We start from the raw sequence: 23,639 nt of genomic DNA, 5'->3' as shown, positions 1-23,639 counted from the left end.
TGCTTAGGGCTGTTGGTCTCGTGACGGACAGTATTGGTGTTAGTCAGTGGAACTCTACGGTTGGTGCTCGCAGCACTGGGTGATAGTCCAAGAGATGGACAACAATTGACATGCTTTCAAATGGCGCCGTTATTATGTATATGCAACCATTGTGCGGATTTACATTGTACATCGTTCCTCATATGAGCATTGTGGTAGACAAAGCGGTAGAATGATTTCAATTACATCGGATTTGCTTCACTCTAGGGTATCACGTACAACAATGCGTCAATGGATGGCAGTTCGATTGCAGCTACATGTTCTCGGTAGACTCGCGTGGCCGACTGAAGGTATGTATGTACATGTTGATCATCGAAGAGACCCTCGCCATGTCGGTGTAAACTCGTGCCGTTCTCGTGTCATTGATCCCTGCCGAGGGAGCTGAGTAAGGATGTCCTGGGAGTAATACTGCATGCATGCATTCAGCTTGGCACTTACAATTGCAGCATCAAATTAGGCAAAGACATCACTAAGCAAGCAAACAAAAAACGTGGGAGCCAAATTCAATTGCATCCACCTCGCCATGGCGTCAGACTCAGCCCAATCTTGAGACAACCGCTCGCCCTGCTTGAACGCTTCCAAACGCCGCTTTCAGCAAAAGCATCCATTCGCAACCAACTCTTACCCCGTATTCCGTGCTAGCAGAAAAGAAGAACAAACCCCGTCATACTCCAAAATCGTGGGGGGATTCCGGGTCTCCTTCTTGTGGGCAGCGCTCTGATTGGCCTGCATGTCATTGGCACCCTTGGCTTTCACATGTCAGCAAGCCATTCTCGACGCCTCCAACCGTCGTCACGAGGACGTACAGCGTTGCCCCCAAGGCCGAGAATCCTACCGAAAATCGGATTTTGGGCATGACATGTGCCTGTCACAAGCCTGCTCCTGCTCCAATCCCGCTTCTCTCGTAATCGGAACTTCTCCCATGTTTCCTTTTGTAATCTCCATTATCCCTGGACCTCGTTCTTCATCAATACTACATACACCATTGCTTGCTCCCAAGAACTTGGGTATCGCCACCTCCGACCGACACACGGACGTTTTCGAAGGCGTCGGCCTCTAGTCGCTGGATTCAGCTCTGGATTGGCTGGATGTTTGGGTTCTTTTTCGGATTCCCTTTCTTTTCCTAATTCTCTTCTCATGAAGCCGACCGACCGCTGCATCCGATGAAAGCCGGCCATCTGCGAGACGACACTCGACCCAGCGAAGCGAACCAGCGTGATCCCTTGACGAACACCTTCAAAACCTCGACAGACAATTGAAGACTCGAGTTTTCAATGAAATGATCCGCCATTGCACGCACGATCCAATACTCCTCATAATAGGCCCATCGCATCGAGCCTAGACGCACATAACCCATGTATTATTACACTTGACGTTACACATCCGCATATAGATCAAAATACCCTCGCGGCCTCTGTTTATTGCGCCCTTGATTTTGTTTGCTTTTCTTCTCTTTCCACCTGCATCATGATAGACCACGTCCTCGGACGGCCATCGTCCAAGTCGAGGCGTCTACAAGTCCTGGCCGTATTGTCCTTTTGGACGTTTTACCTCTACAAGTACGTCTCTTGCCCTTATTGATAGATATGACCATCTCTAACTGAAACTGCAGAGGCCACAAACATGGCCCATCATTTGCACAAAAAATATCCAAATTCTTCTCTCGACGCTTGACAGCATGGCAGACCGTCATCATCACCATGCTATACCTTTACGCCGCCCGCAACTTCAGTGCACTCGTCGGCCTGGCCAGTCCCGAGCCCATGGCCAACATGTACGATCCCACTTACTATCGAGCCACTTGGATCTTGACCGCCTTGGACGCCGGGTTCTGGACCGCCATGAAGATTCGATCCAAGTGGCTGCGTGACCTTGCCAGCATCGTCTTTTCTTTATACTATCTCGTCGCCGCCGAAAAGGCAGACGAAAAGGTCCGCAAGGTCCGTGGAATGATCACCGTTGAGCACCTGCGAGTTGCCTGGAACAAGGGAACGACACCGTACTTGGGCTTTCTTCAACGCCTTGTGCGACCACGGTTCACAAGATGGCCCCCGAGACAAGTCCGTATCCCGCGACCTACCAACAGCGATTACAAAGAAGCCGTTTCTGCCTGGCTTTACTACGACGGTCCGCTTGCAGATCTGGAGCACCATAACAAGCTCGTCTTGGATGTTCCTGGCGGCGGGTTCGTGGCCATGGATCCTCGATGCAACGACGACAAGCTGTTTGCTTGGGCTTCCAAGACTGGACTGCCCATCCTCAGCATCGACTACAAAAAGGCACCCGAGTATCCGTACCCTTTCGCTCTGAACGAGTGCTTTGACGTCTATGTAACACTCGTCAAGTCCCGGGGTAGATGCATCGGCATGTCCGGCAAAGAGATTCCCAAAATCGTCATTACCGGAGATAGTGCAGGCGGAAACCTCGCTGTTGCAACGACGCTCATGGTGCTCGAGACTGGAATCAGCCATTTCCGACGCTCTTCAGGTGTTGGCAAGCTGCCGCCTCCGGATGGCCTCGTCTGCTTCTATCCTACGCTGGACATGAATATTGGAAACTGGATGTCGGATGAGCAAATGTCGCTTATTCGAGACAGGAGGATGAGGAAGACGAATAAATCCATCATGAAGAGGAAGAGCATGCAATACAACGACCTCGTGGGAACACCGCATCATTCCGACGACGAAGACGGAACACCTCCGCTCAAACAGCCTACTGATTCCCCTGCCAACATGAATGGCGGATCGCGACCTGAGTACTGTCATGCTGGTCCTAAATCACTTAGCACTTCACAGAGCCCCGATGAGAAAAAAGAGGGGGCGGTATCTCATCGCGCAGAGCCCATGAAGACTCGCTTGGCGACGTCATCTATGATATCTTACTTCAACGACCGAGTCCTCACCCCCGAGATGATGCGAGCCATGATCATCTTATACATCGGCGCGCACAACCGCCCCGACTTTACGCAGGACTATTTCCTAAGCCCAGTCCTCGCTCCCGAGGAGCTGCTGGAAAATTTCCCCAAGACTTATTTCATGACGGGAGAGCGAGATCCCCTGGTCGACGACACTGTCGTCTTCGCAGGGCGTCTACGGCGGGCAAAGGAGGCAGCAGCAAGACGCCAACTCTCCCGGTCGTCAGTTGTAGATGAGAACTGGGCGTTTGACGACAAGGAGGTCACAGAGGTGCTTCTCATCCCCGGGACGTCCCACGGCTTCATGCAGTTCCCAGGCGTCTACCCGCCCGCATGGAAGCACTTTGACCGCAGCGCCGCCTGGTTCGACCAGCTCTTCCTCGACGCCGAGACGCAGCGCGCAGAGCAAGCCAGACGAGCAGCTCCCCCCAAGACACACACAACAAACGGCGACTTTCGACGCCAATCAGTTGCCGAGTCCAGCGGCGACGAGGACCGGCCCCTGGAAATCAGCATGACCAAGCTGTCTCGCGGACGGACCCTGACGCAGCAGAACGGGGACGCCAACGGCCACAGCCAGACAAACGGCGACACGACAACAGAATCGAGCTCGCCGACTATCAACGGGGAGAAGAACGGGAACGGCAGGAAGCCCAAGAAGGGGCTTCGGGGAAACAAGAGCCTGGTCAAGCTGACGAGCTCGGATGACTTGCTGGGACGCAGGATGCACGGGCTCGCGAGTGGGTTGACGAGCACGGGCGATGATGAATAAGAGTAGCATGATTGGGGCCTGAAACAGGAGAGAAAGGGACGGTTCTTTTGTTTATTGTTTATTGGACTTTTTGTGAATTATAGAGCGTGCAAGCCCATCGATGTTTGTACATGTACCAATCATATTCTGTTTTACATGTATTTTACGTGGTTTATAAGACAGACTACGAGTCATAGTGGCTTTGACAGAAGCCAACATCTGTAAAAAAGCACCTGTTGCCAGCAAACGGCCAAGAATCATAGCCCGTTCATTTCATCTATAGCCTGTGGAATATAAACATGAATAAGAAAATGAGCTTCTGGAATGCCATGTCAGATGCCTTGTGGTGTGCTTCGTAACCCGTGTTTCCCCTTTCGGATGACGAGGCTATGCTGTTAAACACCACTACTGAAATTACCAGGCTCTTATTCGCGCTCCCCGGATATGCCTCATGCGGTGTTTTTTACAGCTCAACGCGCATTCACTGGGCATCAATAAAGGAGAAAAGTAAGGAGACAGCGTACGAGTAATACAGCATGGCAAGAAGTACAGCCAAGTATCAGCACTTTTCAATGGGCTCCGTTGTCTAAACCGGCAACTTCCCCGACTCGTACACCGAAAACAAGGCGAAGCAAAAGAGAACATGCCACGTAAACACCGCCCTAAATACATAATGTCTCACGTTAATAAAGGAGAAGTAACGAAAATAGAAAGAAAAAAAGTCTCTCAGTGTCTTCGTAGAGGTTAGGTTCTCGATCTGCATCTTTCTGTCTAAACGGCGCCCAGCGCCACGGTGGAGGCCGCCACAAAAGCTTTTTGCAAGGCCGGGTCGCCGGCACATGTAATGGGATCGGCCGCTGCCAAGCTGTGACGAAAGCGACATCATCTACTTGTTTGGACAACTGGGGACTTTAGCCGTCAGATCCGATGAAGCGCTAGTGGGGAACACTTGCTTGGAAGCATTGGCATAAGAGCAAGCAAGCAGTTCTAGGAGGTGTTAACTAGCACTAGCTTGCAGGATAGAGGGGGAGGGGCAGCCATAAGCAAGGATTGGGAAGAAGAACGACTGGAAGATGACATCGAAGACTGAAAGAGGGGGCAGGACAAAAAACAGGAGCTGGGCTGTGAAATCCCATCGCCCCGTGTGTGTTAAGTTACACGTAGTTACGAGACCGAAAGAGAAGAAAAACACGCGTTGATTACATGTAGTAGTTTAACATTGAGAAGGGGGGAGAGGTTTCTCCTTGAAGTCAAGCGTCTGAATACAAGATGTGACAAAAGCTCCAGCAACCCCCGCCAGCTTGCTACCCATTGGGAGCTTTCCCGGAGCTTCAGCTCGCTCTCGAATAGCTCCCCGTGGCTTGAGGGGCCTCCATGGCCCGGAGATGGCGGCCGGCCATTGGTGATCCGTCCTGCATCGACTAGTTGGTTAAGGGAAAAGGACGTTTTGCAACAGACGCAGGAGATAGGTCAGGAGACGGTCCTAGGCCCCCTCCGTGGATGCTTGCTTTGTGTCCAAGTACAGGTACCCTCTGGGAACCCCTCATCATGACATGCCGAGTTGATGTATGGCGTAGTTGACGGGCCTCGTGTTGCTCTGGGAACATAGAAATAGTACCCGCTCGCAGCCCAATCGCCCGGATCGTCGTCATCTTTCGAGCTCGCCCTTATATATTTCCCTCCTCCCATTCTTTTTTCAATTTTTGAATTGCTCCTTCGTCTTCTTCTTTCTCATCCTCACTACTTTGAGAGCTCAATCCAATCAATCAATTCGTCCATCATGGTCCACCTCAGCGCCATCAGCCGATCCGGCTCGGCCACGCCCTCCAGCCAAGAGGCCGGCGGCCCCTCCCTCGCCGTGGAAGGAAAACCTCTGCACAAGAGTCTCTCGCAGGTCAAGCTGTCCAGCTATGCCGATGAGTTCACCACCAGCGTCTACGGCTCGCAATTCGCCGGCCAGGACCTGCCCAAGCACTGCATACCCAGCGGCGCCATGCCCAAGGATGTTGCGTACCACATGATTAAGGACCACCTCAGCTTGGATAACAACCCCAAGCTCAAGTAAGCTGCTTTTATACGAGAATTGAGACGAGCAGAATGATATCTAATTAATGACTTTGATTGACAGCTTGGCTTCTTTCGTTACGACTTACATGGTGCGTTTCTGCTCGACCTACCCATACCTACCTACATTACACATATAGCTTGATCCAGCTCTAACATGACGATGCAGGAAGACGAAGCCGAAAAGCTCATGACCGAGGCCTTCTCCAAAAACTTCATCGACTACGAGGAATACCCCCAGTCCGCCGACATCCAGAACCGCTGCGTCAACATGATCGGCGAGCTCTTCCACGCCCCCGCCGGCGGCGACAGCATCGGCACCTCGTGCATCGGCTCCTCCGAGGCCATCATGCTCGGCGTCCTGGCCATGAAGCGCCGCTGGAAGCTGCGCCGCCAGGCCGAGGGCAAGCCCACCGACAAGCCAAACATCATCATGTCGTCCGCCGTCCAGGTCTGCTGGGAAAAGGCCGCTAGGTACTTTGAGGTCGAGGAGAAGTACGTGTTCTGCACGGCGGATAGGTACACGATTGATCCCCAGGAGGCCGTGGACTTGGTTGACGAGAACACGATTGGTATTGCTTGTATTTTGGGAACTACTTACACAGGCCACTATGAGGATGTAAAGGGCATTAATGACCTGCTGATTGAGAAGAATTTGGATGTGCCGATTCACGTAGATGCTGCCAGTGGCGGCTTTGTTGCGCCGTTTGTTCTGCCGGACCTGGAGTGGGATTTCAGACTGCCCAAGGTTGTGTCCATCAACGTCTCGGGCCACAAGGTATGTGTTTCCTTTTCTCATTTTAACTGTCTCTGCTCTCCGTTTCCTCTGTCCCCTTCTCTCTCTTCTCATTCTAATAAACAAAACCAACCAGTATGGCCTCGTCTACCCCGGTGTTGGCTGGGTCGTCTGGCGCTCCCACGAGTACCTCCCCCAGGACCTCATCTTCAACATCAACTACCTCGGCGCCGAGCAGTCCTCCTTCACCCTCAACTTCTCCAAGGGCGCCTCCCAGGTCATCGGCCAGTACTACCAGTTCATCCGCCTCGGCAAGAAGGGCTACGAGTCCATCATGAGCAACCTCACCCGCACCGCCGACTACCTCACCGAGGTCCTCGAGCGCGACGGCTTCGTCATCATGTCCGAGCGCGCCGGCCAAGGCCTGCCCCTCGTGGCATTCCGCTTCAAGACCCCCGACGAGGGCGGCAAGGAGCGTCATTACGATGAGTTCGCCCTCGCTCATCATCTACGATCTAGGGGCTGGGTGGTTCCCGCGTACACCATGGCGCCGCACACGGAGCAGATGAAGATGCTGCGCGTGGTGGTGCGCGAGGACTTTTCCAAGAGCCGCTGCGACTTGCTGATCCACGACATCAAGCTGTGTCTGGGCATGCTGGAGAACTCGGACGCCGAGACGATCAAGCGACAGGAGGCGTTCATCAGGGACCACATTGCGTCGCATGGCAAGAACAAGCATCAGAGCAGGCACCACGCCTCGAAGCACTACTCGGTAAGTACGAATAAAGGATACAATGGATGTTTGAAAACTAACAGAAGTGTGTGCGTAAAGGGCGAGGGACACTCTTTGCAGGGGAAGACTGGAAAGACGCACGCCATCTGCTAATCTGGAGGAGAGAGGCGTGCTTGGGATATATAAGAAAGAAAAAAAGAACAAAAACATGATGGAATAGGGGAAGGAATAGTAAATACCACAACTTACGAAAAGAATGATCTTAGCCGTAGTCTATTTAACATCTTATATGTGATGTTGCCGGGCCACTCTAGTCTTTTGACCATGAGAGGTTGGAACGACAATATCCATACTTTTTATATAGGACATACTCTTTTACTTTGTCTTCTTCCTCTCTCCTAACATTGATATGTAAATGGAACCATCGTAATGCTTTTCATATCTAACACTCAACACCTTTTATACATTTTCAAGACTCCCAACCATACCAAGACCATACTGAAACCCGCCAGAACATTATACACGTAAAACCAAAAACCAGGGCTCATAAAACAAAGGGAGTTTCAACAACATTTCTCCCCACTACGACCGCGTAGCAACAATAGCCTCCTCCAAGATATCCAACCCATGGTTAATCTCCTCCTCCGTCATCACCAAGCTCGGCAAGAACCGCAACGTGTTCGTCCCCGCCGTAATCACCAACAACCCCCTCTCCCTCGCAGCAGTGACAATCTTCGAAGGATCCTCCGTCAGCTGCAGCCCCAGAATGAGTCCCTGGCCGCGGTGCTCCGTGATGAGCTCTGGGAACTTGGCCTGCAGCTTGGCGAAGCGGTCCGTGAAGATGCCGGACTTGGCCACAACGCTCTCCTGGAGCTCGGGAGAGGAGAGCTTAGACACGACGTAGTGCGCCAGGCGGCAGGCGAGCGGGTTGCCGCCAAAGGTGGTGCCGTGGTCGCCGAGCTTGATCTTTTCGGCGACGGCCTCGGTGACGAGGACGGCGGCGATGGGGAATCCGTTGCCGAGGGCCTTGGCCGTGGTCAGGATGTCCGGGTGTGCCTCCTTGGGAAGGCTGCCGTGAGCCCACAGCTTGCCAGTGCGACCAAGACCAGACTGGATCTCATCGTAAATCAAGATAGCGCCGACTTCACGGCATCGCTTGGCGAGCGCCACCATAAACTCCTCGCTGCCAGCGTAGATGCCTCCCTCGCCCTGGATAGGCTCGACAATGACACCGCATGTCTTTTCGTTAACAAGGTCATTGATGCCAGTGACGTCGTTGTACGTGCCCTGCTTGAAACCAGGCACCATGGGCGCAAAGGGCTTCTGGTACTTGGGGTTGTGCGTCGCGGAGAGAGCGCCCATGGTACGGCCGTGGAAGCCATGTTGGAACGACACAACGTCAACCTTTTCGCCGGACGGATCGACAATCTTGCCTACTTTCCTGGCAAACTTGATGGCGGCCTCGTTGGCCTCGGTACCCGAGTTGCAGATAAAGACCTTTGATGCCTCGTGCATGCATCCCGCCTCGAGCGTCTTCTCGACGAGCAGCTTCGACAGCGCGCCGGTCCAGGGATTGTAGTACAGGTTCGAAGCATGGATCAGTGACTTGGCCTGCTGGGCAATGATGTCCGCAAACTCAGGATCGCTGTGCCCCAAACTCGTCACAGCAATTCCCGCCGTAAAATCGAGATACTTGCGATTCTCAATATCCCACAACCACGAACCCTCGCCCTGAACAAAAACAGGCGGCGGCCGAGCATATGTCGCGACCATGTACGGCGCGAATTCGTTGACGAGCGCCGCGCTGGGCGAATCTGGAGCGGGATCGGGGTTCGGCAGAGCTGCATCTCGCTGCAAATCCAAAGATAACTTTGTCAGCCAAATGTGAAGTACAGTAAATTGACAGACAGTCAATCAATTGAAATCTAATTGATTTGCTGGCCACAACAAAAGATCACCAAACTCACCTTGATGCTCTGCTTCACACTCGCCGACAAGCTCGCAACCGCCCTCGTCGTCGAAAACATCATGCGCCCGCCAGCGCCAGACCCCCTCGCCAAACTCGCCAGCGAAACCCTCAATGCCGCCATAATTCCCAGGCCCAGTAAAGAAAAAAGAAGAAGAAGAAGGAGAAAAAAATGAAACGCAATTCGCACTTCTTGTACGAAATGCAGGAATTGGGGACGCTGAAAGTTGCACTGCTTTTAAAGCTGGCTGGTGGCGGGGAGCGATATATAATTTCCCTACACGCCCTTGCGTTTGTTTTTATCGATAAAGCTCCGCTATCGCTGGTCTTGGGCGAAATGTGTGCTGTGACGACACAAATTTTTTTCTGGCTTGCATGCATGCAATTGAGTCATTTGAATGGGCTGTTGGATCGAACGGAGTCATCGTATCTCCTATCTTGATCTCGGGCCAAGCCTGAGCATGAGTCTTTTGCTCTGCGCGGGACCGCTATTTGCTCCATATATCGGGAATATACTACCTAGTAGTCTACTCCATCCAAGGTATCCTACTCCATACAAAGACATGTAGTCATCGTCACCATTTACAGTCCAGTAATGGCATCACGAGTGAACAAGCAAAGGAAATGATAAAACATATTTGTATGGGATTATCAATAGTAGAACCCAAAAAAATAAATACAGTCTCTACAAATACCGCCCAAACAAAACGCAACGGAAGTCTTAGTATGCAACCAGAACGCCGCCTTGCCAAAACTGACAAGGGGATTAGGAAAAAAGAAAATCAAGTACCAAGAACCCCAAGCATTGTGCATTGTATAACCCTTTGTTCGCAGCCATCGCGTCGTGTCCCACCTATTCCCATCCCATTCCACCCCTGGGGCCGTGAAAATGAATTCTTTTTGTTATCGCTCAGACAGCGCTATAGCCTCCGCGACTGCCAGCGCCCTGGACGGTGTTGAGCACCCGGCGCGTCCAGTCCTTGAGGAGATAGGGGATGTCGCGCAGGGTGTCGCCGTGGGGGAGGAGGTCCCAGCCTCGTGCGCCGTAACGGTTATAGTTGAGCCAAGAGCCGAAGATCAAGTATGCCGCAATGCCAAGGAAGACGCTGCCGAAAGAAAGGAGCGGTTAGTCAAGATCGTCAGATTCGCATGGAGTAGTTTGCGTTGCACTTACATAATAACAAACCAAGTAAAGAAGCCCCAGCTTGCGCTCGAGTCGCTGGGTTCTTTGTCCTCATCCTTGCCGCCATCACGTTTCTCGCACGCATGCTTGGTATACCAAGTCAGCCGCAGCACGTCGGAATCCTTCTCCTTAGCATAGTCCTCCCAGATGAGAGCAGCGTTTTCGTTCTTCAGCTGATGCTCGATGGCCGAGTCCTGCTTCCCGTCATCGTCCTTGTCCTTGTCGCCATCCTCTCCGCTTTTGTCATCATCCTTCTCCTTCTTGTCTCCTTTGTCATCCTCTGCTCGTCGTCTTGTCGAAGGAGCCTTCTCGTACTCATCCTCAGAAGCCCACTCGCCTTCAGTGCCAGTCTTTTCCGGGTCGCACAGGAACTCGATGACGGCCTTTTGGGTCCTTCGCTCGGAGACAGGGCCGGTGAGAGGGTGTTTACCGCCCTTGAGGACCAGTCGAAGGCCCTCCTTCTGAGAGTCCGAGTTTGAGTCGCTGTTCTTGAGCCTCGTCGCCTCGTATTCGAATTGCGATCCGCCAACATTTTCAAGTCCACCCGCAATGGCAACGACTTTTGTGACGGAGTCTTGGTCGTCCTTGAGGAACCGGGTAATGGCACAGACTGCGAGCGTTGGTTAGACATTCCGAAAGCCAAAAATGACCAAGTAACAAAGAAAGATGAGCCTCACCTCTTGTTCCGTTGGGACACTCCTCCTTTGATTTTGCCTTTCCGCTCTTCTTCAGGGGCTGGCAAATGTCCACCGTATACGTAGTGTTGGAGTGAGCTCCCGTGCTAGACTCGAATCGCGACGTCACCACCGAGTGCGGCCCTCCAAGCGGCGACAGATCAAAGTTGTGTCCGTCCACCAGGATCTTGTTGCAGCTCAGCATCGTCGCTGCGTGCACCGGCGCCGCCAGAAGCAGCGACAGCAGCAGCGCTGACGACCGAGGAGGCTGCATCGTGACGAAAAAGGTCCAAAAGTATCGTGAGGAGAAGGACCAAAAGTTAAAGGCGGCGAGACGGAGGGGAGAGAAGAGACAAACAGGGGAGGCGGATGGGGTCAAAGAGGCAGTAGATACAGATAAATGCTCGACAGAGACACTCCCCCGCAAAAAAAGAAACAGGTAAAGACGGAACCGACAGCGATGCTCAAGTTTCTGGCAGAGGCGATGATCAGGCACAGGCTGCAAAAAGAATGGCTGCTGAAAGGATGCACAGGATTTGCTTCAGCCTGGAATCACGTCAAGCTTTCGCGCAAAGCAAATGGGGCTAAGCTGGACTGGACGGCTTGGATGCTTGACGTGACGCTCCGTCATTGCTTTGGGGACCTCCCCGAACAGGCCGGGGGCACGTGACAACCGCCGTTTCGGGGCTGGACGACGATTTTCGGTTCTTTATAAGCGGTGTGCAGCAGATTTCGGCGGGAAAAAGGGGGTTACAATCGCGGGCATTGATAGTCCGTAGAGTGGGATTAATACAGGGGATAGAGGATATAGTACCCGAGCTATCTATATTCCAAGTTATTTGGATATGAGTTGTGATCACAGGGTGCTTTGGGCAATGGAATCAAGACATCACCTTAGCATGAAATAGCAGCACTACTAGATAGGTACCTGTTCTAACGTAATAGCAGATGCACGTTCTGTATGTAGGTACAAAGCTATCCGACCATTCTACTGCGCACTACTGCACCAACAAGAGGTACACAATGCATCACCGCATTAGGTGTAGTACCTGATCTGAGGTACCCAACCATAGATTGATTCCATCTCGACAAACCAAAGCAGCACACCACCATGTTAACACATCGTCACCATAAGGTACACAGAAAATAGTCAAACTCTTCATTTATTGCAATACGCAAAGTTTCTGCTGCTCTCAAAACTGGTAATATACAAGCATGTCAACTCCATTACCACCACCAATCCTAGTGAACCACCCCCCTTCCAACGCCAGTTGCCGAGCGACTTCGACTTCGTTAGTTCGTATGAGCCAGTCCAAAAGCCGACATATAATGCCCCTTTCTCCTCGAAGCACAAAAAGAAGCAAAAAGAATAAAAAAAAGAATAAAAACAAAAACTCAAAGCAAGCTCATCGTGGTTAACCTGCCACCACAGAAAGCATCATTCCATAGGGTATTAAAACATTGTTGCCCAAACGCGGTAAATCCTGACGTTGCCGAAATTTGTAACCAGCCTTCCTGAACTCCGTGTGTGAAAAAGACATGTATGTCAACAGCCGTCATTTCCTTTCTTTGGCATCGCCCATGTTCCAAGACGCTCATTCCCAGGTGTTTCTTGGACTGTAGCTGGCGTGCTTCTTCCTCTGAAAGGTTCAGATACTCCCTTCTTTTTCGTTTGCCCACATCTCGTCTCGTATTTACATTCCTTGATGCCCCATCATACCGCCCATGCCCTGCATTGCTGCCTGCTGCTGCTGCTGTTGCTGCTGCATCATAATCTGTTGTTGTTGTTGCGCCTGGGCTCTCCGCTGAACCAAGTCTCTCACTGATTGTTGGGCTTGCGCATAGGATTGCTGCTTGATTTTGTCCACCGTATCCTGTGGTATGTTTTCAGGACCGCCGAATTTAGCTGCCGCCACTCCCATCAGGCGATTGTAGACAAGGCGGGCATGGGCCTGCATTTGCACTTGTAAGGTAGCGTTGCCATGTGCTTGCTGAGGTCCTTGCCCTTGATGCTGTGCCTGCGCTTGCGCTTGCGCTTGTGCTTGGGCCTGCGCCTGTGCTTGGGCCTGAGCCTGAGCGTGTGCTTGTTGAGCTTGAGCCTGGGCGTGTGCCTGGGCTTGAGCTTGTGCCTGAGCCTGGGCTTGCTGGGCCTGAGCATGAGCCTGTGCCTGCGCTTGGGCTTGGGCTTGGGCCTGTGCCTGCTGCTGCTGCTGCTGTTGCTGTTGCTGTTGCTGCTGCTGCATTTGCATGGCTACTATGGCTTGCATGTTGTTGGCATTGACATTGACATTACCATTCATCATCTGCCCATTCATCTGGCCTCTCATCATGTTTCCTAGCTGTCCATTCATCTGGCCCATTCGCGCCATATGCTGAATTTGAGCCTGCATTTGTGGTGTCATCTGGCGTATCTGAGCACCTTGCATGTTCTGCAGCTGTTGAGCGTATTGTTGAGCCCACTGTTGCTGTGCCTGCTGTTGCTGTTGCTGCTGCTGTTGCTGCTGTGGGTTCATCTGCTGCTGTTGCTGCTGTTGCTGTGCTTGTTGCTGCTGCATCATCATTTGCCGTTGCATCAGTTGCATCATTTGCTGTTGTTGTTGAGGAGTCATGCCTGCGCCTTGTGAAGCAATGTTAACGCCATTAAAGGTACCATTCTGCAGAGCGGCGGCCACCATCTGCTGTTGCTGTTGCTGTTGCTGCTGCAACATGGCTCGTTGTTGGGCTTGCTGAGCCATCTGGGCCATAACTTGAGGGTTGGCCTGGTTCATAACTTGGCCGTTCATCATCATCTGCTGGCCCATCTGAGAGTTCTGGGCCATCATAGCAGGAGGAGGACTCGCTTGGGTCATGCGGGGAGTTGCAACCATTGTCGGCCGGTTAATAGGCGTGGCATGAGATATATTTGGCGTCGAGTGGGGCATACGAGGTGTGTTGGAGGGATGACTCTGCTGACTGTTTCTGTTGGACATGGCGTGCGATACTTGCGGGTTTTGTACAACAGAAGCGGGCCGAGGGGGGGTTGCTGCCATGCTGGAGTTGGTCTGCTGCATAGGGACGCTTCCCACCATCGGCGACGACATATTCTGGGGAGTACCCTGCCTGATGACAGGCGAGGACACTGGAGCCTGAGACATTTGGGCCTGGAAACGGGCCTGGGCTGGGCCAGGTATACTGTTTGGCATCGCGTTTTGCTGAACTGCCGGGGCGCCGTTTTGCATACCGTTGGCTACCACTCCGCCCTGAGCGGAGGGGTGAGCGTGCTGCGTCTGGTTCATTTGCGCTTGGTTGCTGTTGGGCTGCGCTACGGGAGTTGACGCTGCAGCACGAGCAGCCAGTGCCTGTCGCTGTGCTTCGGCTTGACGAAGCTGACTCTCCCTGGCCGCAGCCTCGCGTCGCGCCCTCTCTTGTTCCGCTTGCCTCTGGGCAGCGAGTTCTGCTGCCTGTTGTTGCTGTTGCTGTTGCCTCTGGAGCTGCAGTTTCCGGTCATTTTCAAGTTGCTTAAGCTTCTCCTGTTCCTTCTTTTCGGCATGCTCTCTCTTAATATCTTCAATGAGCTTAAAGCGTTCGAATCGAGGCTCAAAGGTAGCTGCGCCAGTTGCGCCATCTCCATCTGCGCCACCAGCGCCTTGGGCACCGGTAGAGTTTGAGGCAAGCCGATCGTCCAGAACCAGCATATAGCGTTCCAGCTCCGCAGCAGCAGCCTCGTCCGCGGCCATTTCGGCCACAGTCCTTTTGCGCGTCTTTGGTTTGGGCGGGTCCTCCTTGTGGCTGGGATGTGACCATTCTTCCAGCAGGGCAATGGTCTCCTCTGCGCTCTTGGTCGGCTCGAGCATTAGAGGTGCATTGGTTGCGAGTAATACCTGGCCTTCGAAAGCATATAAGCCATTTCTATCCAGTTCATTCTTTTCTCGCTTCTGTTTCTTCGCAGGCGGCTGCATATTTGCCGTAGTCGGTGTCGGCGGCACCAGCGTTGAGGGGGTTGATGGAGGTGCCATGACCGAACTGTCATTAGTAGCACGGGCATCGCCATTGATTTTGGATGTAGAAGCTCTGAGCACGAGATCCATTTGTATACTCTCGGCCGTCGGGTGAAGGACGACAGTATAAATCTTTGGCTTCGCGGCAACTTTGCTTGATGTGTCCACAGGTACATTCGGGGTAGGCTCTTTATCAGCGTCCTTTTCATCGGCATCTGTCTCTTTTGAAGCTTCTTCTTTTGGTTTCCCAGCCACTTCACCCGCGTTCTGCTCTTCCTTGGGGTATGGCACGTGGGGTGAAGGCGTAAGACACTGGTTGTAGTTGTGAATAGACGACGGTACAACAGCGCTAGAGGCGGATGAAGGTCGTTTGACGCCCTTGGCCTGGGCTACAGATTTGTGGTCGTGAATCTGTACAATGAGGCATCCCTCGTAGAATGGCACGTTGCCTTCGATAAAGTATGAGAGAAGATCGTGGGGTATAGTGCGGTTCTTCACATGGTCGAGAAACATCCTCATCGGCGACTTATACTGGAACATGCCGTCCTGACCATCGAAGCGGAAATGTGTAGGGTGCATATGGACGACCAGCGAGGGGGGTCGCCCCAAATGCTTCTTTAATACGTACGCATCGGTGACAACTGTAGATGGATGCCTTGTTAGAGTCACGCCAATATGGTGCCAACATGGGTCATGATATTACCATATGGTGGGGGTTCATAGCCATGAACCGCCATATCTGCTGCGAACGAAGCCGATCGCATCCCCGCGCTATTTCTTGAATTGCGCCCGGCCGCCTGGTTCAGGGTATCGCGACGGATCCGGGCCATGGGCCGAACCGTTGAGGCCGTGATGGCCCGATCGCTGGCGGAATTAGGCGGCTGCTTCGCGCTGGGCGGCTTGTTGTTCGCCATGGACGGCGACGGCGATGAGGCTGACGAGGCAGCCCCGTTGGTCTGGATTCCTGGCGGCACCGGTCGCTTAATCTTGGTTGAGCCGTTCTGCTGCACCGCCGTGGTGGTGGCGGTTGCCGTGGCAGTGGTGACGTTGGTAGGTGCCATCGTGACGCCGGATGCACGACGGCGCGCGTGTTGCAGGACCTGAGACCCCGGCTTCTACCGCGCTTGCTGGGCGTGTCTCGCGGCGTCGATCGCAAGCATCTACTTGCGCCGCAATTGCAGTTCGGGATGACGAGACGTGAAGCTGGAGTCGCGGCGCGAGATTAGTGGGTTGTGGAGACGATTGCTCAGCGTGGATCCGGTGACCACGGCCGAACAGAGGCGCAAGAGGTCGAGATTAGCAGTGATCCATCAGTCGGTGATGGTTGAGCCGCTGGCGACGTCTAGCAGAAACGAGAGTATAGGGAGTAGTTGGATTCTGCCGGCGACTTGGCGATTGCGCATAAGGGACCATCTGAGGTGAAGTTGAGCAGACGTTGAACTGACTGACAAAGCCCGAGGCTCACCTATCACGTGACTCCGCCTCAACCCTTTTTAACCAACCACTCGCAAAGTATACGAGAGATGGGCGTTTTTACATGAGTAATACCAGTGCATGTACTAATATTCGTTTGTATATGAATAAGGTAGCTTTGGAACGACAACGATTATGTGTTGAAAGAAGAATTTTGGTAGAGGTTGAAATAGATCTGCGCGCCGCTATTGGCTGTTGGGGCCAACTGCCTACTGCATAAGGCACCTCCAGAATCAAAGCAACAGCAAAACAGCAGAATAGAAAAGAAAAAAACATCAAGTCTCGAACTTTAAATCGGATGTATTTGAACTTTGACCCATGTGGCCTTGAGCCCTCGCCAGGTTCTATCCGTGATATGTGAGCCAAATCGGTAAAGCACGGTGTTTATAAACATGCCATGGGTAGATACAGGTACGTTACGATTGCGATATCCTCTTCATCTCCCCAACTAAGAGTAACTATAGCACTAGGTCGCACTGGTAAAAATAAGAGATCAAGTCCAAAAAATATGTATATACAAATTTACAAAATCAACGTCCTGGTATCTTCCCTTCCATTTCATTAATATCCTGATACGTACCGTCTAAGCCTCATTCCCGGCCCTGAACTCTTCGCGCCCAATCATCATTAACGCGCACGCTGTCGACAACAATGATGCCTCGTCCGCGACCGACGCGCTCGGGCTTCTGCCACCACTTCTCGACCTTGTCAGCTTTCTCCGCCTCGGATTCGCTATCAGCCAGGCCGCCAGAACCGTCTTCGGCGCCCACAACTAGGACAATGTCGTGTCGGAGCCAGGTCTGGATGTTAGTGATGTAGCTACCGCTATCGCCCGCAAGAGATTCCTGGAGGTAGACGATGTCGGGCTGCAGGTGGCGCAGGATGTGGGTGTGACCGTTGGGGGTGGTGAAGGGAAGGATCATGGTCTCCTTGTCCACTAGAGCCAAGGCATGCGAGTACACGGCATTGAACAAGGTGTTTTCTGCCGTAGCGCCAATGCTAAACGAAAGCATAACCATTAGCATTATCCCATGAATCAACATACATGTCAAGGTAAGGAAAGTGGGCTTACACTGGGCTTTTGGCCTCGGGAGTTTGAGCTTGATCATATCCAACGTTAGAGAATGACGAGCTAACCGAAGGAGGCGGGCGATTACTCGTAGCAGCATCAGCCGTGCTGTCCTTTAAGCCTGGTGCATAGATGAGGACAAAGAGCTTGATGGCAGACAGGTCATTGTGCTTGGGGATGTGGCTCAGGATGGACTATTTCAACTGGTTAGTAGCTGCTGACGATGTCGACGAGCAAAACAAAGCAGGGGTTTACTCACGGCATGCTCATGAGCAATGTCATCGTCGTCGTCGGTAAACTGAGAATCGGCAGAGATAACAATGGCAACCGTCTTGCGCTTCTTCAGGCTCGGCGCGGGTCCCTTTTCTCTCTTGAGCTCTCGTTCTTCAGGCCAGGCGCCCGTTTCGTGCTCGGGCCTGTCCTCTTCGCGGATCGAGGCCAGCGCCTTGCCGACAGCTGCGCCGGCGGCAGCGACTCCAGCGGCAACCGTCTTTCCGGCCGAGTCGAAGAAATGCTGCGGCTGCGACGTAAAGGCGCTCGCCGTTCGCGTTCCCCGTTGGCCCTCGGTCATCTCAGCGCCGGTCGCATAGCTGTCGCGTTGGGCATGCTCCGGCGGCGGCGCCAGTCTGCGGTTCTCGGCGCCATACGCCGGATTCTCCCCATAGTCGGCATTCTCGTAGTCCAAGTCGGGCTCTGCCTCAGCGTGGTCCTCAACAGTCTCCTTGCGCTGACTCCATACCCAAGCGGCGAGACCGGCCGTAGCCACGGTCAGGGTGATGGCAAGAGGCACCCAATGGCTCCAAACGCCTCGCCTGCGGGAGGAGCCGTGATTGTCGTAAGGAGGCGACATTAGACGGAAGAGCGTGGCATCGCTTGCAAGTGCGGTCACGAACGGAACTGGCTACAAATGCCCAATCCGAGGGCAGTCGAGAGAGGCTGCAAAGATGCAAAACAAGATGCAAACAATGCCGCGGTTATACAAAATAATGCTCGGACTGAATAAACAAGCTTGGATCTTGTAAGTGCTGAGCTGAGTGGGGGAAGAGCTGAGCCCGGCTTAGTCGAAGGTGTGTCGCAACAAGTCGGTGGCTGGGGGTTCAGCTTGCTTCATGTCAACAATGTGGAGTTCTCTCTCCAGCAACGCGCCGCTCCCGAGGTTGCTGCGGCGGTGGAGCAATTTAAATCCCGCGCCACCGAGGCTGCGAGCGCGCACGTGAATGCCGTGCTCTGATTGGCTGTTTTGTTGATGAGCGAGATGAGAGAGCACCAGCCACATCTTGCAAGCTGCGCCACACATGCAAACTCTCTCTCAGCCTTGCCTTGTAGCTATGACTCTTCACTGCAAACTCTCAAGTGGGGGAGATTTTTAAAGATATTCACAACCCCGGTCAACTCTCCGTCTACAAGGCGGCATCTACATCTCATCCTAACCTCACTCGACAGGCGCTTGTGAGGCACCCGTAACGGTCTTCAATATCTCGAATAGCCCACTCAACAAAGCACCACAGCCCTTTATTCCGCGTGTCTGTCCGCCATCACAGACCCCTCCAACCAGGATGCCTCACGCCTTGTCGATGGCCTCAACCGGGCTTCAAGCCCTCATTCTGTGTGGGCCTGGCTCGTCATTCCCAACCTTCACCTCCAATCCAGATGAGAACCCAAAGGCTCTGTTGCCCATTGCCAACCGCCCTATGGTGTGGTACCCTATCGACTTTTGTCTCCGTACCGGCATCACAAGTAAGCGCATCTCTTTATTTCTCCAGCTCTAATATTCCCTGTTTGAGATTTTATCTCAGCAGATGAGCTTCATATTTTGTGCAACATCGACATCCATGCCCATATACTCCGTATTCCGTATATGCGGTCGTACTATTATGCTCTGACAACGACCACCAAATGCTTCTCATCCAACGATGGCCGCTGACAACTCTTAGACATAACTCTCATCTGTCCCCCATCAGCCTCAAAAGCATTGACAGCTGCTCTCAACACCAACCCCTATCTCACAGCTCTGCCACTGCCACGACCAGATGTCTTGGCTCCCGCTGATCTAGACCAAAACACGGGCACCGCTGAGATTTTGCGGCTACCTGAGGTTAGAGAATTAGTAACAGGTGACTTTGTTGTCCTGCCATGCGATCTCGTCTGCGAACTTGCGGGTGAGCTGCTACTCCAGGCCTGGATGGTGAAATCCGCCAGTCTTACGGATCTCCTTGGCGCAAAACACTTGTCAAACGGCCACCAGACTCGATACAGCGGCGGCCTCGGTGTGTGGTACAACACAAAAGCCAGTGCGCCCGTCAAGGGTGAGGAGACGGACTTTATTGCTACAGCTCCTTTGCCGGCTTCCCCTACCGTCCCTCCCAAAGGATCCATCTTCCCCAATGTGTCAAAACTGGTATACTCCATGCCCACAGATTCTTTCAACGATCTTACAGAGGAGAGAAAGGCTATTCCAATCCGTCACGGACTAGTCAAGGCCAACCCCCGAGTCCGCATGTACACGACTCACAGAGATGCACACATCTACATCTTTCCCCGGTGGATCCTCGACTTCATCAAGAAGAATGAGCGTCTGGAGAGCATTGGTGAAGATGTAGTGGGGTGGTGGGCCAAGGCGGGATGGCAATCTGGATTGGCCGAGAAGCTCTCCTTTAGTGAGGTCTGCCGCGCCGGTGACGACGACAGCGATGAAAATGAGTCTGAGCTGGAAGGCAGATCATCACCGGCCGAATCCGCTCCCGGCAACCAGGAAAATTCGAGGCAATCTATCTCATCAATCAACATTGCCGTGGATGGTCAATACACAGGCGACAAGAATGGTTCCGCCTCGGCGGCATCAAAATTCGAACCGCCCTCTATCTTGGCCTACATTCATTCACAAAAAGACCAAGTTCCTGGTTCAATAGTGCGCCGTGTCGACACAGCACAGCTGCTGCTTGCCATTTCTCTTCAACTAGCTAAACTTCCCTCCATCGAGGAGGATGCCGAGAACCACTCTCCCTATGCTCACCCAAAGAAAGTCGCGTATCCCGAAGGCGTGAAGCCTCGCACCACCATCACCAAGCAGGACAGCTTGATTGCGGAAAATGTCACAGTTGAAGAGAAGACATCTATCAAGGAGACTGTCATTGGTGCTGGCTGCCAGATTAACGAAGGAGCCAAGTTGTCACAGTGCCTTCTTATGGAAGGCGTCGTTATCGGAAAAGGATGCAAGCTCACAAGATGTATCCTGGGCAAACGGTGTATCGTTGGAGCGGGATCTGTCCTCACAGACTGTGAGGTGCAGGAGAACCTCATTGTTGAGCCTCGCAGTAAGCATCTCCCATTTTCTCCTCTTATCTCTGACAACATTATCATTACTTCCATGTGTACTAATATGTTACTGCCATATAGCCGAGGACAAGGATAACAAGCTCATGAGCTCTGAAGGTCTAGAGGCGACCGAGGCGGAAATGGAGGAGGTCCTGCACGATATGGATGAAGAAGTAGCTGCTACGGGAGAGGACGTAGACATGGAATAAGGCATCTAAAATTCGAATAGAAAAAAGTGAAATTACTTTCCTCGTGGAGGAACATCTACACACGTCTGATTCCCTATACATGATTGGAGCTTCGCTAGTGAGAGGGGTGCCGTAGGTGAGGATATTACCAGCAACACAACTGTTATATTCCACCCTACATCTAATCCATTCAACTCCATACTTACTCCCCAAACCAACATCCATTTCAATAACGATAACAGCACAAATTCAATAACATCAATTTACTCTCAAGTCATCCATCATTCTCGTAGCATGTCACAACTCCTACACCGACCAAACCGACCTACCCTACAACCGCAACCTCACAACCCCGCGCAGTGACTTATCGCAACCACACTGAGACATGCATATCCCGCCAATCCAATCCAAGAGGAAATCACACCACTCTCAGACATTTCTCAACAGTAGTTCAAGTCCACCCAAGTCCAGCTGAAAATTCCAAGGCAGAAAGCCTGCCTGCAGTACATCGCTTATGTCGAAAAAACTGACAACGATCGCGGTACTATCTACCTTAGGCCTTGTTTTCTCTTCCACAAGCGTGTTCTCTCATTCACTATTTTCACACAAGCGTCTTCTCTCTTTCACTATTTTTCATAAGCGATCATGTCTAGCAATCCAATGGCAGACCAGCTCATCAGGCCACTCCAGGAGTGACGATCGCTACGCTAGCCCTATCCTTCTTTTTTTCTCAAGTTAGACTCTATTTTCATCCTTGGCCACCGCCACACCGCGTCCTCGTCCTTGTTGGCACTCAAACTTGCTTGCTGCAAGGGAAACAAAAAAAGTCAAGCCACCCACCAATGCCACCTTTGATCGGCTTTCATTTGCCATTTAGAACCCGTCCATATTTTCGGCCAATGAGTAGCATGTAAAGCGCCTTGTGACCTTTTTTTCGTTGCCATTGCTTGCTTCCGTGTTCCATCTAGCTTGAGGGGGGCTGCTCTGAGGACGAACGCGAGAGAAGCCGAGCTGCTATGACGTCCCGAACTCCAAGGGAGGGCTCTTGGCATAGACACGCTCATTTTGATAACCATTGTCACTGCCGAAATCCCCCCAGAGTATCATGTCAATACTACAGTTCGACCTGATCTGAAACCCCCATTGTCTGGAACACGGCCTGTGTGTGTGATGATGATGATTTGCCTCGCTTCCCCCCACACGAGAGACGCCTTTTGCATGTCAACCGAGGAGAAAAGTGTTGGGTTATCGGCGCTATCCCCATTGGAAGAGCACACCAAGATCTCGAGGGTTGGAAGGGGGGGGGGCAGAGGCTCACTCTTCGAAGCTGTCGCCCTCTCCCGGTACCTGGCAGTGTGTCTGCCTCGTGTGCTTAGATCTCATCCCTGAAGTAGCCAATTAGGTGCCCGAGGCATGGATCTATCATCGGCCGAGTGTGCTAGTAGAGCTGAACAGATTAGCATGCCGGGAACTTTACAAACTCTGTCAGATATCATCTCCAGAAAATAGGTCGTAAATTGGGGTTAATAATAGGGCGTGGGATTAAATTAGTAGTAACTCTTAGAAGCATTAGCAGTCGCGCCACGCTCATAGATGTCACTCGAGTTGACACATAGACGTACCTCTCGCTCACGAGATCCGTCTGCTGCCAACGACGACATCCAAAATATGTGCTCAAGCCTCCATCCAGAATACCGAGGACTTGGCGCCCGTATGGCCTTGTGATTCCAGTACCATGTTCTCGGCTCCGTTGGTCCTCCACTGCCCACCCCTGGATCAGAGATTGATCACCCTGGTTCCTAGCTAACGCTTGGACCTGATGCTTAGAACGCCCCCCCATGGCGTATATCAGCCTACCACGGCTCCCAAAGCGAGTGATCCTTGGACCAACGTCGCATTGCTAGTGCCCTTTCCAATGGGGTTGTAAATACCGGAGCAGCATGGCGTAGCCCTAATAGAGCGGCTACGATCATAGAAAGATCGCGGATATGCTGCCATCAGCCCCGGGCACACCCATCCAGCCCTTCTAGACACATCTTTGATAATTTGCCCTGCCCGAGGTCGCCGAATATGTTCGGGATGGGGCATCCACCGCAAGTGGCGCACCTTGATCTTTCCAAGTTTGATACATGTGCTCACGCACAGTCCACCCGCTTCTCTCGGAGCCGCGTCGGTATTCACCCGACAAATGGTAGGAATACGACGCTGCCAGTAAGCGACCGGGTATATACCTGCAGGTGATGTTTCCTTGGACGGGCTGAGACTGCGTGGTTTGTTTCTACACTGAAACGGAGAATTTCTTGTAAGAACCAAACAAGGGCATGACTAGCTCCAAGGCCAGCGGCCAGGATTCCCTCAGTCATGTTAAGACATTGGATTATCCCGTGAGGTCACACCATCGACGATGGAAGAGTTTGATCCTTGGGAAATCCATCAGAGCTGTTATCATTAAGGTTAACATGAAAGCACAGCGGAGCAGCGCACGTCAAGGGACGGTCCGTATAGTGGAAACTCTGATTTTGGATATCCGCGTTGGCGGGATGTGGGAGGGTGGACG

General features: G+C 52.5%; 7 protein-coding genes across 7 annotated transcripts; 3 read left to right on the top strand and 4 right to left on the bottom strand.

Moving 5' to 3' along the window:
• The first annotated feature begins 1,362 nt into the window (after positions 1 to 1,362).
• V8C40DRAFT_74032 (Alpha/Beta hydrolase protein) lies at positions 1,363 to 3,922 on the top strand. Its single transcript, XM_083223373.1, has 2 exons — positions 1,363 to 1,598; positions 1,652 to 3,922. Exons 1-2 carry the CDS (start codon positions 1,507 to 1,509, stop codon positions 3,723 to 3,725), a joined length of 2,166 nt encoding a protein of 721 aa, XP_083069701.1. The 5' UTR covers positions 1,363 to 1,506; the 3' UTR covers positions 3,726 to 3,922.
• Positions 3,923 to 5,028: 1,106 nt separating this feature from the next.
• V8C40DRAFT_253017 (glutamate decarboxylase) lies at positions 5,029 to 7,620 on the top strand. Its single transcript, XM_083217505.1, has 5 exons — positions 5,029 to 5,765; positions 5,833 to 5,860; positions 5,938 to 6,546; positions 6,641 to 7,276; positions 7,337 to 7,620. Exons 1-5 carry the CDS (start codon positions 5,485 to 5,487, stop codon positions 7,388 to 7,390), a joined length of 1,608 nt encoding a protein of 535 aa, XP_083069700.1. The 5' UTR covers positions 5,029 to 5,484; the 3' UTR covers positions 7,391 to 7,620.
• A 3-nt stretch (positions 7,621 to 7,623) lies between these two features.
• On the bottom strand, positions 7,624 to 9,459 carry V8C40DRAFT_253014 (acetylornithine transaminase). Its single transcript, XM_083217504.1, has 2 exons — positions 9,205 to 9,459; positions 7,624 to 9,088 (listed from the first exon to the last, which is right to left on the bottom strand). The coding sequence occupies exons 1-2, from the start codon at positions 9,325 to 9,327 to the stop codon at positions 7,820 to 7,822; spliced, it is 1,392 nt and encodes a 463-aa protein (XP_083069699.1). The 5' UTR covers positions 9,328 to 9,459; the 3' UTR covers positions 7,624 to 7,819.
• Positions 9,460 to 9,823: 364 nt separating this feature from the next.
• V8C40DRAFT_253011 (autophagy-related protein 27) lies at positions 9,824 to 11,708 on the bottom strand. The gene is made up of 3 exons (XM_083217503.1): positions 11,064 to 11,708; positions 10,378 to 10,996; positions 9,824 to 10,309 (listed from the first exon to the last, which is right to left on the bottom strand). The coding sequence occupies exons 1-3, from the start codon at positions 11,332 to 11,334 to the stop codon at positions 10,114 to 10,116; spliced, it is 1,086 nt and encodes a 361-aa protein (XP_083069698.1). The 5' UTR covers positions 11,335 to 11,708; the 3' UTR covers positions 9,824 to 10,113.
• Positions 11,709 to 12,593: 885 nt separating this feature from the next.
• V8C40DRAFT_73968 (Spt20 family-domain-containing protein) lies at positions 12,594 to 16,227 on the bottom strand. Its single transcript, XM_083223372.1, has 2 exons — positions 15,741 to 16,227; positions 12,594 to 15,678 (listed from the first exon to the last, which is right to left on the bottom strand). The coding sequence occupies exons 1-2, from the start codon at positions 16,096 to 16,098 to the stop codon at positions 12,755 to 12,757; spliced, it is 3,282 nt and encodes a 1,093-aa protein (XP_083069697.1). The 5' UTR covers positions 16,099 to 16,227; the 3' UTR covers positions 12,594 to 12,754.
• A 445-nt stretch (positions 16,228 to 16,672) lies between these two features.
• Positions 16,673 to 18,691, bottom strand: V8C40DRAFT_253007 (uncharacterized protein). Its single transcript, XM_083217502.1, has 4 exons — positions 17,839 to 18,691; positions 17,668 to 17,773; positions 17,583 to 17,610; positions 16,673 to 17,509 (listed from the first exon to the last, which is right to left on the bottom strand). Exons 1-4 carry the CDS (start codon positions 18,427 to 18,429, stop codon positions 17,101 to 17,103), a joined length of 1,134 nt encoding a protein of 377 aa, XP_083069696.1. The 5' UTR covers positions 18,430 to 18,691; the 3' UTR covers positions 16,673 to 17,100.
• Positions 18,692 to 18,926: 235 nt separating this feature from the next.
• V8C40DRAFT_253006 (translation initiation factor eIF2B subunit gamma) lies at positions 18,927 to 21,163 on the top strand. Its single transcript, XM_083217501.1, has 3 exons — positions 18,927 to 19,316; positions 19,514 to 20,893; positions 20,976 to 21,163. Exons 1-3 carry the CDS (start codon positions 19,136 to 19,138, stop codon positions 21,101 to 21,103), a joined length of 1,689 nt encoding a protein of 562 aa, XP_083069695.1. The 5' UTR covers positions 18,927 to 19,135; the 3' UTR covers positions 21,104 to 21,163.
• Positions 21,164 to 23,639: the final 2,476 nt, after the last annotated feature.

Source organism: Trichoderma camerunense, assembly GCF_050948025.1.
Source record: "Trichoderma camerunense strain CBS 138272 chromosome Unknown V8C40scaffold_17, whole genome shotgun sequence".
Taxonomy (NCBI): Eukaryota; Fungi; Ascomycota; class Sordariomycetes; order Hypocreales; family Hypocreaceae; genus Trichoderma; species Trichoderma camerunense.
The sequence above is the reverse complement of the archived record's forward strand: the minus strand, read 5'-3'. Positions and strand labels throughout refer to the sequence as shown.